Source organism: Narcine bancroftii, chromosome 6, assembly GCF_036971445.1.
Source record: "Narcine bancroftii isolate sNarBan1 chromosome 6, sNarBan1.hap1, whole genome shotgun sequence".
Classification (NCBI taxonomy): domain Eukaryota; kingdom Metazoa; phylum Chordata; class Chondrichthyes; order Torpediniformes; family Narcinidae; genus Narcine; species Narcine bancroftii.
In genome coordinates this window covers 53014249-53028628 of record NC_091474.1, presented here as the reverse complement: position 1 = coordinate 53028628, position 14380 = coordinate 53014249, and the positions used below count along the sequence as shown (strand labels likewise).

Genomic DNA, 14380 nt, shown 5'->3' with positions numbered 1-14380 from the left:
TAGCAATTTAGTAATTACATTAGAGAAAGGAGCTGGGTTCAAATAGAAACAAAGGTGATAAAAAATAATGTACAGAGGAAAAACAGTTCAAACGTGTGCACAAGCCAGAAACTGAAGATGCAGTTTCAGAAAAATAAAAAGGTGGGTCACTTACTTTTTTCTTGATGCACTTTGAGAAGGTATTCAGTGATGAGCTCGGCGCAGCGAGCTTCCAGTGCCTCAGCCTGGGATCGCACATGAGAGTCCAGGATCTTCTCGGGGAGCTCCTGCTGTGTTACGACTTCGGCCGTGTACAGGGCCAGTGCACTGAACAGCAGCCAGGTATAGTTATGGATGTATGGCTGGATGAGCCGGTGACGGTCACTGATGCGGATCGTCACCATGGGGAACACTGTGATGCTGTGTGTTGGCAAATGGCTGCAGGGAAATAAAACCAATGTCAAAACAACAGTTCACCTCAACACCTCCCCAACATACTGCAATTGACAAAGAGGCAATATATACCAAGGAAGGAACTGAGTAAGAACTGAAGTCCTTTTGCAGCAACCTTAATGGATTTCCTTCATAGAACCATCGAACATTACAGCACAGAAAACAGACCATTTGACCCTAGTCTATACCAAACTATTATTCTGCCTAGTCCCACTGACTTGTACCAGTCTATTCCCCTCCCATCCATGTACCTGTCCAAATTTTCCTTAAATGTTAAAATTGAGCCCGCATTCACCTCTTCAGCTGGCAGCTCATTCCACACCCCCTCTACTCTATGTGAAGAAATTCCCCTAATATTCCCTCTTAATCTTTCCCCTTTCACACTTAACCCATGTCCTCTGCTTTGCATATCACCTACCTCTATCAAATCTCCCCTCATTCTTCTACACTCCAGGGAATAGAGTCCTGACCTGTTTAACCTTCCCCTGTAACTCAGTTCCTCCCTTCACACCGACGTCATTGATCCCTACATGGACCACAACACCTGGCTGCTCAGCCTCACTCTAGAAAATGCCATGGGCTCAATTGTAGATATCCAGGACACTGGCACTTAAGAGGCAATATACTATCCAGGATCATTGATTTCTTCCACAGATCCTCTTACCTGTTCCCCTACCTATCAAATTGCCTCACTACAGCTCACCTCGCCCCACCCCTACCTAGTTCAATAATGGAGGACTGTGACAGACACTTGGGGACAAAACAGGACAGCTGAGAGATCGTGGACTTAGAACATTACAGCACTGAATAGATCTTTCGGCTCACAATGTTCTGCTGTCCTAAGTTCATCTATTCCATTATCACCTCATTCTTCCCTTCCTCACACTCATAACCCTCTATTTTTCTTGTATCCATGTGCCTCTACAATAGTCTTTTGAATGTCCCAATAGTTCCAGCCTCCACCATCATCCCTAGCAAAGAATTCCAGGCACCCACCACTCTCTGTATAAAAAACTTACCTCTGACATTTTACCTAAACTTTTCTCCATTCACTGTGAACAGATGTCCTCTGGATTTTGCTATGGTTGCCCTGGGGAAAAGGTGCTGGCTGCCCACCCTATCTTAGCCCCTCATAACCTTAGACACCTCTATTCAGCCACTTCTCGGGCTAGAGAAAAGCACTAGCTCTGTCAACCTTGCTTTGTATGACATGTTCTCCAATCCAAGGAACATTCTGAAAAATTTCCCCTGTACCCTCTCTAAAGTTTCTACATTCTTCCTGTAACGAGGTGACCAGACTGAACGCAATACTCCAAATGTGGTCTCACCAGTTTTGCACAACTGTAATGTTGCCTCAAGGTTCTTGAACTCACTTCCCTGGCAAATGAAGGCCAACACACCACGCATCTTGTTCACAACCCTCTCAACTTGCATGTCAACCTTGAGTGATCGACAGATCTGGACCCCACCCCCCACCAAGTTCTCTCTGTTCCTCCACTATGCTAATTTTTATGATCTAGGTAATTCAGTCAGCTTCATTCAATTACATGTTTAGCCACTGACTGAAGGACACATCACAAGTGCAAAAAAATAGGCACAGTGAAACAGTTACTCGAAACTGAAATATCTCCTGAAGAGTCGAAAAAATCAAGGACAAAATGAGGGCATTTCTGTTGCATGCACTGTTCAAGGGCAGAGTTGTGCCAGGTCTGGCCAAATGGAATGCTGCTTTCATTGATTTCTTTCCCCAAGATTCCCCACCAGAGGCAGAGGGAGCCAATAATTCATCAAGCTTGCTGGAAGCTCAAAGCCATCAGCACTCCATGCTCCTGCAGCCATCTGTGTAGCCTGTTACAAAGAGAAAGAGCACTTTCAAAGGCATTTGTGAATGGGCACATCTGTTTGCAGCAGGAGGCACAGATGGCTGCAGGTGCATGGAGCATTAGAGAAAGTAAAATTAGCAATCCTTCTAGCTGTATTTACAGCAGCATTGCTACCTAACAGCAGCCAGGGTTCAACGCTGACTCCAGTAGTGTCAGTGTGAGGGTTGCACCTTGTCCCGGTGACTCCTGCTTTTCCGCTAGGTGCTCTGTAAACTGAAGGTAGGTGGAAAGAGGATCAGGACAAAGCTGTGGGAGAGAATCAAGGTCAGTAGGCCTTCTTCAGTCAGAGAATTGCTTATCAAAGTCAGTCGTACAAGGTATTGGTAAGGCCCCATTTGGAGGATTGTGTTCAGCTTTGGTCACGGTGCTACAGGGAAAATGTCAAGCTGGAGAGTATAGAGAAGATTTACAAGGATGTTGCCAGGACTCAGGGAGGTGGTGGGGGGGTGGGGGGGGGGGGGGGGGAGGGGGCCTGAGATCCAGGGAGAGGTTGAGCAGGCTGGAGCTTTATTCCTTGGAACGCAGGAGCATGGGGGTGATCTCACAGAGGTGTTTAAAATCATGAACAAAATAGATCAGGTGAACCCACAGAGTGTGGTGCCCAGAGTAGAGGAACTGGTAACCAGAGGACATAGAGTTAACATGAGAGGAGAGAGATTTAACAGGACCTGGAGGGGTAACCTTTTTGAACAGAGGGTGGTGGGTGTGTGGAATGAGCTGCCAGAGGAAGTGGGTGCAATCTTTGAGAAAAATATTGACAGATACACAGATATGAAGGGTAAGAGGGGCATGGGCCAAAAGTAGGCAGGTGGGCCTCATGTGGGTGGTACATCTTGGTTGGTGTAGGCAAAATGGGCTGAAGGGCCTGTTTCCACGCTGTGTGACTCTGAGATTGCAGTGGAGGGGGAGGAGGGGGAGGGATAGTTCTGCTTTGAGAACTGGCAGAGGCTTGGTGGCCTCTTCAAAGTAATTTTTTTTAAAACACAGAAGCAGGAATGATAGCTAGCTATCATTGTTTCATCGGCACTGTGAGCCTGGATTTGGATGTGGGAACTCATATGTTGGATGGCACCATCCTCAATTACCTGTCTGGGTACTTCTTGGCAGAATAACACCCATAGCAAAGGTCAAAGTCATCACAGACGTTGCAGTTGATCCGACGACCGATGATTAGTCCCTGGCAGTGATCACACGCATACTCCATGTTCACCATTTTATGGTAATCTTCGTGATGTTCGGGCATCACTCCACCTGAAGGGTACAATTGCCAGAGTATAAATTGACCCTCTTGACAGTGTTCCTTCTGAAATGTAGTTTAGCCAGAGAATCTGTGTGGCTGCAGAGGTCGTGGGAGTGCTGGAAGATAATCCATGGGCACTCAGTGACTCTCAAGGAACTCTCTTTTGCTTTTCTTTCTCCTAGTGGGGGCACCAGGCAATGCTCCTTGTTTACCTTACAGCAGCAAAAAGTTAAAGTAGATTATATATGTTACATTTATAACGTATTATTTACGTGACAATCAAAGGAACCTTGACTATTTCAAAATTCACTAGATTTTAGCAAGTCAATGGTCAGGCAAAATCGACAATGCAAGAGAAGCAAGCAACTCTTATTCAGTGTAACTGCAGTCTTGCTTACTGACAAGGTGAATTCCCAGGAAGAGCGTAAGAACAGGATCAGCACAAAAGCTCTGCTGTCAGGAACTTGTCATGAACTGGAGTCACACAGGAGACTGCACCCCTGAACTCTGGAGCAGCACACCATCTGTTGGAGGATCTCAGTGGGTCGAGCAACATCAGTGAGAGAAGAAGAATGGTCAACATTTTGGGCCAAATGTGGAGTGAACCTCTGTCCCCTCGGCTGCCATAGTGGGAACTCTCAGTTGAGGCCCAGCCCTGCCAGCACTCCCATCGCACTGTAACATCACTGCCGTCTAGGTCAGTGGGGAGTCAATAAGCTACAGAGGGAGAGGTTGCATGTGAGGTCACTCAGCGATGAGATGTGGGATTCTTGACTGCACTTGGCCCTGTAGTGGGCATGTGGTTGCATAGCTCTATCCAGCCCAGAGACTTTTCAATGGAAGACAAGTCAACACAATCAGTCATGAACCTCCAGATTCAAGGTCAATTTCTTTCCTGTTATCAGACTCTTAATTGAACTTCTCAGATTAAAGTGCCCCTGCACTGTCGAACTATACATTTCCCTGTGCTCCACACTTTGTCCACTGTGGTATAGTGATATGATACTCTGCACTTTTTGACCTATACGTTGCAACTTTGCTTTATTCTTGCACTACCTGCTGGACTTGGGTTGACTTGCCTGGACAGCATTCAAAACAAAGCTTTTCAATAGCAAAGTACAAATGCAGCATGTGCTGGAATCCTGAGCGAAGAATTGTTGGAGGAACCTGTGATTAGAAATGGTCAGTCAGTGTTTTGGGTCTGAACCCTTTGTTAAATCTACAAATTAGGTGAAATTACATATATAAAGAGGGAAAAGAAGCTGAGGGAGGAGCCCAGAGGAGATCGGACAAAGGACAGAGTTCATGAGAGGTGAAAAAAACAGGTAGAGGGAGAAATCATTAAAAAGTGTTAGAGAGAGAGAAAACACAAATACATGAGTTGGAAGATATGGAGAGGGTGCAGAGATTTACCAGGATGTTGCCTGGATTGAGAAACAAGTCTTTTGAGGCAAGGTTAGCAGAGCTGGAGCAAAGAAGGATGAGAGGCGACTTAATAAAGGTCTACAAGATTATGAGAGGCATGGATAGGGTGGACAGCCAGGGGCTGTTTCCCAGGGCAGGATCAGCAAACACCAGAGGACATACAGGTATGCACAGTGAAGAGAGGGAAATTTAGCGGAGACATCCTTGCCTTGCCTGGAATGGTGGTGAAGGCCGAAACATTAGGGGCATTTAATAAACTTTAGGGCACATGGATGGAGAAAAAGTGGAGGTTACGGGGTAGGGAGGGTTTAGTACTTTTTTTTAGGAATATATGGGTCGGCACAATATTGAGGGCGGAAGGACCTGTACTGTAGTGTTCTACGTTTTAAAGAAACGATGGGAACAGTGGAACCATATAGGAGTAAGAATGAGAGAAGTTAATGTTCATGCCGTTAGGTTTAATGCCAACCAGGAAGAATCTGAAGCTTTTTACTGTCTTGGGACAAGTGACAATAAACAATATTCATTTTCCATCTCCTTCATTTCTTTTCTCCTCATTATAAATACTCTCTCTCCACATTAACCTTCACTAGTCCTTTCCTTTTTACATACTCACAAAAGAGCCTTGTAACTTGATTTGCCAGGCTACTCTCATCTTCCCAATCTTTATTATTTTCTTGATCTTCCTTTCCCAAGTTTTAAAATGTGCCAATACTCAAGCCTGCTGCTATTTCAGGCAACCTAATAGCCTCGTCTTGTTATTTAACTTCATCTTTAATCCCTTTGTCAGCAAGGACAGACCACTTTTCACTCTTTGTTTTGCAGATCATGTATTTCTTTTAATGTAATTACATTCTTTAGATGATATTACATTAAACCCAAAAAGGAATCTGAAGGTGCATCAGTCTAGCCTCGGCCCCCTCCTGCTTTGCATTCCAGTTCATGCCCACTGGACATTGAATGAGATTAGTCAGATGTATTTCGAGTAGAACACATCACCTGCAGATATCTTGGATTGTGTTCAAGTGCAGGTCCCAGAAGTGAAATGCAACGCACCACCCAAACCATCGAGCCACTGGCTGGCCACTCCACCCTGCTCTTCCTGTCAATAAGGTGTCTCTCCTCTTGGGAATACTCATCACTTCACCCTCGATTAAGGAGCAGCTCATGTTTAAACTTCTTGAGTCTCTCAGAAGACAGAGGAAGTGTAGCAGCAGGCTTGCTTAGCTCATTCACCCCCCCCCCCCCCAACAACACTCTGGGGGGCATGCAGACCACAGGATGCAAACACAAAGGAAGAAGCTTTCACTACACCGAGGCACAACTCTAACATATGATGACCTCGGGGGAAGGATGCTTTATTAGAGACAGGTTTCCTGCAACAACACCTGACAAACAGAAAACAACAAGACGCTGCAAATAATCTCACCATTCACAGATTGAGTCAGAATTCAGATTCTGGCAAAGCGAGAGGGGGTGGTATGTGCCGGCTGGTGCAGGGACATTGGGGTCATGTTGACCTCCTACTCCATTGCCTTTGTGCAAATCTCTAAGGCAGTGAAGTAGGACCCTTCTATCTACCCCAAGACTTCTCATCTGTGATTCTCACATTCCTCCCGATGCCGATTACAAAGAGACACTTGCAGAAGTGGCTCATGTGGTGAGTAAACAAGAGACAGCCCAGCCCAACGCACTACAAATCTTACTTGGCAACTTTAACCAGGCCTATGTCAAGAATACCTGCCCAACTACACCAGCACGTAACCTGCTGTACCAGAGGTCCCAGCACATTCAATCACTGCCACACCAGATAAAGGAAGGCCTTCTTCCCATCATCTCTCCATTCCCTGTCTCCTTTCACACAGACATGATAAATTCTACCGTCCCTTATCACATCCAATTAATACCTTTTGTTGGTCTGGATTCCTTCCCCCGTTGTTTGAATTTTGAGACTTTCTGATATATTCTGCTTCTGCCTTTTCTTTGAAGAAGGGCTCAGGCCCGAAACAATGGCAATATATTTTTGTCTACTGCAGATGCTGAAAAGGCTGGCTGAGTTCCTCCAGCATTTCAGTGTGCTTACAACAAACACTGTCTGCAGCCCATCATCTTTCTCTCAGAATAATAGATTGGCACAGTCTAGATGGACTGAAGGGCCTGTTTCCATGCTGTAGTGTGCTATGCTCTTGTGGCATAAAAGGATGCAAGAACCTCAGGGTAGTGATGATGGGTAATTTCACTTCTCCAGCGCAGGGAGGTTCCATTGCAAACTTTCTTAATCAATACATTTCCAGTGCTGAGGAAACCAACACAGCTAAACCTGGATCTGGAGGATCAGATCAAGCAAGTGGAGGTTTTAGGGCAGGAGGGGGAATTATTGGGGATGTTCACAAAGCTGTGAAAAGGAGCAACTTCTGGGAACCCCAGGCCCACAAAGGTCAAAGTACAGGAGAGGAATTTAGATGGACAGTGAATATGGAGTCCATGTGCCAGAATCACAGCACCAAGAGATCATAGAACATTACAGCCCAGTGCAGGTCCCTCAGCCCACGAGGTTGAGTCGACCTATGTAACCTACTCCACAACAATCTAAACCTTCCCTTGCATACATCCATAAACCTCCACTTTTCTTACATTCATGTGCCTGTCTCTTAAAATGTCCCTAACGTACCAGCCTCCACTACACCCCCAGCAATGCATTTCAGACACTCACCACTCTCTGCGTAAAAAAGACCTCTGACCCTTCTCCTCCACTCAACTTAAACAGAGGTTGTGTGGTATTTGCTATTGGCACTCCAGAAAGAAGGTGCTGCCTTTCCACCTAATCCATGACCCCATAGGTAGGAGAGGGAGTGTACCAACTCCCAAATGTGTGCACACAACCAAACCTATGGCTGTCTGTAGGTCCCACAAAGGCTGCATTAGACTACCTCAAGAACCTAGAAAACTGAGTCAGGTCATCTTCTGGCAGCCACTTGCCCAATATTGGCCAGACTTGTACACCAGCTAAACCATTTGGAAACACAAAAGTTGGCAATAAAGCAGGTATTATGTCCCTCATTGAAATGTAAACAATAAAGACAAAATTGTGATAAATTTGGGGTCCAAGGAACAAAGTTGATATGGAGTGCACAGAGGAGAACAAAAACAAAACAGAAGGAAGAGGAAGAAAATAGATGATCAGGTATATAAAGGGAGGCAAAAGTCTTGGTGCACATATGAAACATAAAATAGTAAAGGGTGGTCAATGAAATGAATTGGAAACGTAATGAGTGAAGTACTAAAAAGAACCTCATACATCTTCCCCAGTTGCCAACAGCACTGTAAAACACAAGGCTGCAGAGAATTTGAATACAATGCAAATAGAGAAATTTGAAAGGCTGCCAATACTCAAAGCAAAAAAAAAATCATCCATTCCAGACAGGATGTATGGAATACAACTGGGAGCTCTGGCAACAACTGTCCAATCCACTGTTTGGTGCCAGGGAATTGCAATTGTTACATCCCTCTCATTATGGAGAGGAGAGGAGAATAAACCATGCAATTACAGGCTAATGACTCTAACACCACTGGGAGTCCACAACAAAGTTAATTAGAATGTGGACAAACATGTGCTAATAACTGGATGAGAGTGCAAATTCATTCAAAACAAATTCAACTTTGCACACAACCTAAATCTATGATTTGGGTAGTTCAGTGTTCGTCCACATATTCATGAGATTTGAAAATGTACAAAATTCCTAAATTGTAAACAGCATTAGGGGTGATAAAACTAAATAGATAATGGCTGCTTGCCAAGGATCAGAAAGCAGAGAACATGAATGGTTGCATCTTCAGCTTGGAAGGAAAGCATATTATCTAATGGTGTCTCCCACTGAAGTATTAACGTAATTGCTCTGATTGAGAAGCATAAACCTCTTGGACTTGAGTATACAAGGCTTTATTTCCAGCTGAGGTGAAACTCTGAAGTGTAACATACTGAAGCAGCAAGATGACGGAATAAACCTCTGTGAGGCGCTGCCTCAAGAAGGCAGCCAACATCATGAAGGACCCCCATCACCCTGATCGCAACCTTTCCCCACTGCTCCTTTCGGGCAGCAGGTACAAAACCCTGAAGTCCAGCACCTCCTGGCTCAAGCATAGTTTTCATCCAACAGTTATCAGGCTTCTGAACTTCCCCGTACTACCCTGGACCTAACCACAATCAACTCTAGGACCACCAAAAGATCTGTCTGCACTACAGAAACATCATTTTTTTCCTTGTTCAAACTGTAGCTGTGAATATTTATCTATCCTTTGCTATTTATTTCCTTTTTCCTCTGTCTTGGCAGATTATGGTAATTTATTTTTTACGATTGCAGTTAGTGTATCTTACATAACAGTGTGGCAGCAGCGAGCAAGAATTCTGGTGCTGATGTATCCTGTGCTAATGTATATGCTTATCAACTCGGTTTACTGGGCTAGTCCCATTTGGTCCATATTCTTCCAAACCATTCCTATCCATGTACTCCATCCAAATGCCTTCAGAATATTACAATTGTGCCCACTTCTACAGCTTCCTCTGACAGCTCATCCCATACATGGTCCACCCCGAGTGAAAAAGTTGCCCCTCAGTAGCAACCTCTCCCCTTTCCCCTTGAACCTATGCCCTCCAGATCGAGAATCATTAACTTACCTCTCAAGATATTCTATATCTCCATTAGTATAAAATTCCCATGCTCTCTACCTCACAGATCTCACATCACCATTCTTGTTCCCTCATGCTCCCTAGGCCTGAAATGTTGGTTATATATCTTTACCTCCTATGGACGCTGTGAGACCGGCCAAGTTTGTGTTTTTACATCCATTTCCTATTGATCTCCATCCCTTCAAAGACACATCCTTTGATCGGTCCACCTTCGTCCCTTCACTACAACCTGCTCACTCACTCCTCCCAGTTTTGATCCACCAAAAGCTGCATTTCTCTGTCCACAGATGCTGTTGCACCTACTGAGTATTTCCAGCATTTTCTTCTTTTAGGAATGCTAAAAAACTTGCAGCATCTGCAGATTTTGTTTCTCGTGCTCTTTCTCATTCAGTGTCACATGTAAACCTTTGAATGCTGATCCATAACCAGAGTGAGGTGAGGTTTTGGACTCTTAATACAACAAAGGAGATGCAGTGAATGTTGTGATTTCAGATTTTCAGAAGGCCTTTGCCAAGATCCCATGCCTACGGCTTCTTAACAAGGTAAGAGCCCATGGTATAACAGGAAACATACTAACATGGGTAGAGCATTGGCTGATTGGCAGGAAACAGAGGGTTGGAATACAGGGATCATATTCTGATTGGTGGTGTCCACAGGGGTCAGTGTTGGGGCCGCTTTTGTTTTATGTTGTATGTTAATGATTTGGATGATGGAATGAATGGCTTTGTAGCTAAGTTTGCAGATAATATACAGGTGGGTGGAGGAGCAGGTAGAGTTGAGGAAACAGGGAGGCTGCAGAAGGACTTAGATTGGGAGAATTGGCAGAGAAGAGGCAAATTAAATATAATGTTGGAAAGTACACAGTCATGCACTTAGGTAGAAAAAAAAAATAAATGGGAAGATTATTTTCTAAATTGGGAAAAAATTGAAAATACCCAGATGCAAAGTCCTTGTGCAGGGCAACCAGAAGGTAAACTTGCATGTTGAGTGAGTGGTGAAGAAGGAAAATGTAATGCTGGCGTTCATTACAATGAGAATAGAATATAAGAGTGGGGACGTGGTGTTGAAACTTTACAAGACACTGGTGAGACCTCAGTTGGAAGACTGTCAGCAGTTTTGGCCTCCTCATTTAAGAAAGGATGTGTTGACATTGGAGAGGGTTCAGAGGAGGTTCACAAGGATGATCCTGGCAATGACAGGATTATCATATGAGGAATGCTTGACATTTCTTGGCCTGTACTCATTGGAATTTAGGAGAATGAGGGAGAATCTCATTGAAAGGCATAGCAGATGTAGAAAGGTTGTTCCCCACGGTGGGTAAGTCTGAGACAAGAGGGGCACAACTTCAGGATTGAAGGGCATTTCTTTAACCAATGGGTTAAATCTGTGGAATTAGAGGCCAAGCCATTGGGTGCATTTAAGGCAGACACTGATAGGTTCCTAATTAACTAGGGCATCAAAGGCTATGGGGAGAAGGCTGGGCAGTGGGGCTGAGTGGCAAAATGGATCAGACTCGATGGGCCGAATGACCTATTTCTGCTTCTATGTCTTGCAGGGTTATATTAGATCATTGCTTTTAAACATGTAAAATGACTGGCAAATCCCTGCACTTGTGTCAAATGAGGAAAGTACAGAAATATTTTTAACCTGACGACTTGTCCATGACCATGACCATTAATAATAGCCAAGAAAAATTGAGACATTTTAACTCAGAGCTGAATTAATTTCTTACCGAGGAAACATGTTTTGCAGAGATCCATGTCCTGACACTGAAGGCAGCGGTAACGGTGCCAAGGTGCTATCTTGTGACATCCATCACACGAAATCTCCACATTCAACAGGTCACAGTAACGTGCAACAAACATGTGCATCTGTCACAAAACACAAACAGTTCCACACTTCAAAACTACACGTTACTTCTTTAGTGAAAGTCATTCATAAATTAATGGTTCACAGTTTACAGACACACTATGATTCATATCAAATGTAACTATCTTAGACTCATCTTTGAAATAATAATGTAGAAGATATATTGTGAAAAATACAAAATCTATTCAAAGCTTTCCAGGGAAAGTCAGTCTATTTTTCTTCCTACTCCAAGAGAGAGCACATTATACTTTACATTACTGTCCAACATTTAGTAAACATTAAGAAATTGTTCTTCTAAAAATTAAATGCAAATTTCTGCCCTTTAACGACTTGTTAGGTATTCTGTAAAAATAGTGACTAATGAATACATTCACTTACTCGCCTCTTCTCTTCAGCTGTAGTCATCCTCTCATACCAGGCACGCAGCTCGATTCCATCCTGACATTCCTCCATCCATTCTTTGTTGCATTCATAATCTGCAATCTCATCCTCTTCACTCCACTGGCTGAATAAACAGGAATAGATGTTAAACAAAGCTTCACCATCAGTTGAGAGCTGTGCATTTAATTTCATATTTCATGAGGCACCATTCTCAGAGCTGGCTGCACCTGTGTCAGCTTCCACAGCCTTGTGATGAAATCCCCTCTCTCTCCACCCTGAAACCAAATCCACTCCCCATCCCTCCGTCCTCAAACCAATTCCCACTCCCATCTTCCTCCGCCCTAAAACCAAACCCACTCCCCTCTCCCTTCGCCATGAAACCAATCCCCACTCCCATCTCCCCCCACCCTGAAACCAATCCCCACTCACCACTCCCTCCACCCTGAAACCAAACCCCACTCACCACTCCCTCCACCCAGAAACCAATCCCCACTCCCCTCTCCCTCCACCCTGAAACCAATTCCCACTCCCTTCTCCCTCCGGCCTGAAACCAATCCCCACTCCTCTCTCCCTCCGCCCTAAAACCAAACGCACTCCCCTCTGAAACCAAACCCCACTCCCCTCTCCCTCCGTCCTGAAATCAATCCCCATTCCCCTCTCCCTTCGCTCTGAAACCAATCCTCACACCCCTCTCCCTCCGCCCTGAAACAAAACCCCACTCCCGTCACCCTCTGCTCTGAAACCAATCCCCACTCCCCTATCCCTCTGGTCTGAAACCAATCCCCACCCATCTCCCTCTGTCCTGAATCCAATCCCCACTACCCCTTCTGAATTCTGAACCAAACCCCACTCCCACCTCTCAATTCTGAACCAAACCCCACTCCCCTCTCCCTCCACCCTGAAACCAAACCCCACTCCCACCTCTCAATTCTGAACCAAACCCCACTCCCCTCTCTCTCCACTCTGAAACCAAACCCCACTCCCCCTCCCAATTCTGAACTAAAACCCACTCCCCTCTCCCTCTGCCATGAAACTAAACCCCACTCCTCTCCCTCCACCCTGAACCAATCCCTGCTCCCCTCTCCCTCCGCCCTGAAACCAAACCCCACTCACTCCACCCTGAAACTAAACCCCACTCCCCTCTCCCTCCGCCTTGAAACCAATCCCCACTCCCTCCGCCCTGAAACCATAAACCACTCCCCTCTCCCTCCGTCCTGAAACCAATCACCACTCCCCTCCCCGTCCATACTGAAACCAATCCCCACTCCCCTCTCCCTCCACCCTGAAACCAATCCCCACTCCCCCCTCCCTCCACCTTGAAACCAATCCCCACTCCCTCCGCCCTGAAACCAAAAACCACTCCCCTCTCCCTCCGTCCTGAAGCCAATCACCACTCCCCTCCCCGTCCATACTGAAACCAATCCCCACTCCCCTCTCCCTCCACCCTGAAACCAATCCCCACTCCCCCCTCCCTCCACCTTGAAACCAATCCCCACTCCCCTCTCCCTCCACCCTGAAACCAATCCCCACTCCCCTCTCCCTCCACCCTGAAACCAATCCCCACTCCCCTCTCCCTCCACCCTGAAATCAATCCCCACTCCTCTCTCCCTCCACCCTGAAATCAAACCCCATTCACTTCTAAGGCATGGCAACATTGTGTTAGACTCACTGTATAGCACTATCGTGAATGCTGATATTTTCCTGTGACATTGACAGCAACAGATCAGGAAGCTTGATGTCATTAAAAAACTCCATGTCCAATGGCTCCCAACTTGAGTCCAATAAATGCAGCAGGCAGGTCTGAACACAAGACAGTGATGGGAGCAGAGACCTGAAGTGGAGGAAAAGTACCAGTTGTCAGTAGAGAAGGCCCAGGATCGACAGGTCAGTGTGGGAATGGAAAGAGGAATTAAAATGGCAGCAACTGGGAGCTCAGGATGCCCGTTGCGGACACAACTTTGGTCCTCTGTGAAATGGTCCAATAAGCTGAGTACAATCTCACTAATGCAGAAGTAGCTACATCAGAAGGACATGGGCCTGGGTCTCCACTGCCAGAGTGAGGCCCCATGTATTCTAGAAGAACACACCACATTCCACCAGGGCACTCTGCAACCTAGTGAATTCTCTCTCTCTATACCACCAGTCTTATCAGATTCCAGCACTAGCAGCCTTTATCTCCAATTACTAAATCCCGCCTGGTTCATCTTCCTCCACCCAACCACTGTGCAGAGTCAGAGTCCTTAAATGACTCCCTGATTGAGTTTGTTTTTGAGAAGTCTGATGGTGGAGGGGGAGCAGCTGTTCCTGAACCTGGTGGTGTGAGTCTTGTGGCACCTAGACCTCTTTCCTGATAGCAACAGCGAGAACAGACTGTGTGCTGGGTGGTGTGGATCCCTGATGATTTCTGCTGCTCTCTGACGGCAGCGTTCCCTGTAGATGTCCTTGATAGTTTGGCAGGGGGTT

The 14380-nt window shown here is 45.6% G+C and overlaps 1 protein-coding gene across 9 annotated transcripts in view; it reads right to left on the bottom strand.

The window, feature by feature from the left end:
* zzef1 (zinc finger, ZZ-type with EF hand domain 1) overlaps positions 1–14380 on the bottom strand; it is a 315777-nt gene that overhangs the window by 106550 nt on the left and 194847 nt on the right. For all 9 annotated transcript variants that reach the window (XR_011340087.1, XM_069884994.1, XM_069884997.1 and 6 more), the window contains exons 32-36: positions 13587–13748; positions 11915–12041; positions 11400–11538; positions 3401–3566; positions 155–417 (exon numbers count right to left, since the gene is read on the bottom strand). Coding sequence is in view for 8 of the 9 variants with exons in the window: in XM_069884994.1 (XP_069741095.1) it covers positions 155–417; positions 3401–3566; positions 11400–11538; positions 11915–12041; positions 13587–13748 (857 nt within the window). In the remaining variant the exon portion in view is untranslated. The remainder of the gene's footprint in view (positions 1–154; positions 418–3400; positions 3567–11399; positions 11539–11914; positions 12042–13586; positions 13749–14380) is intronic.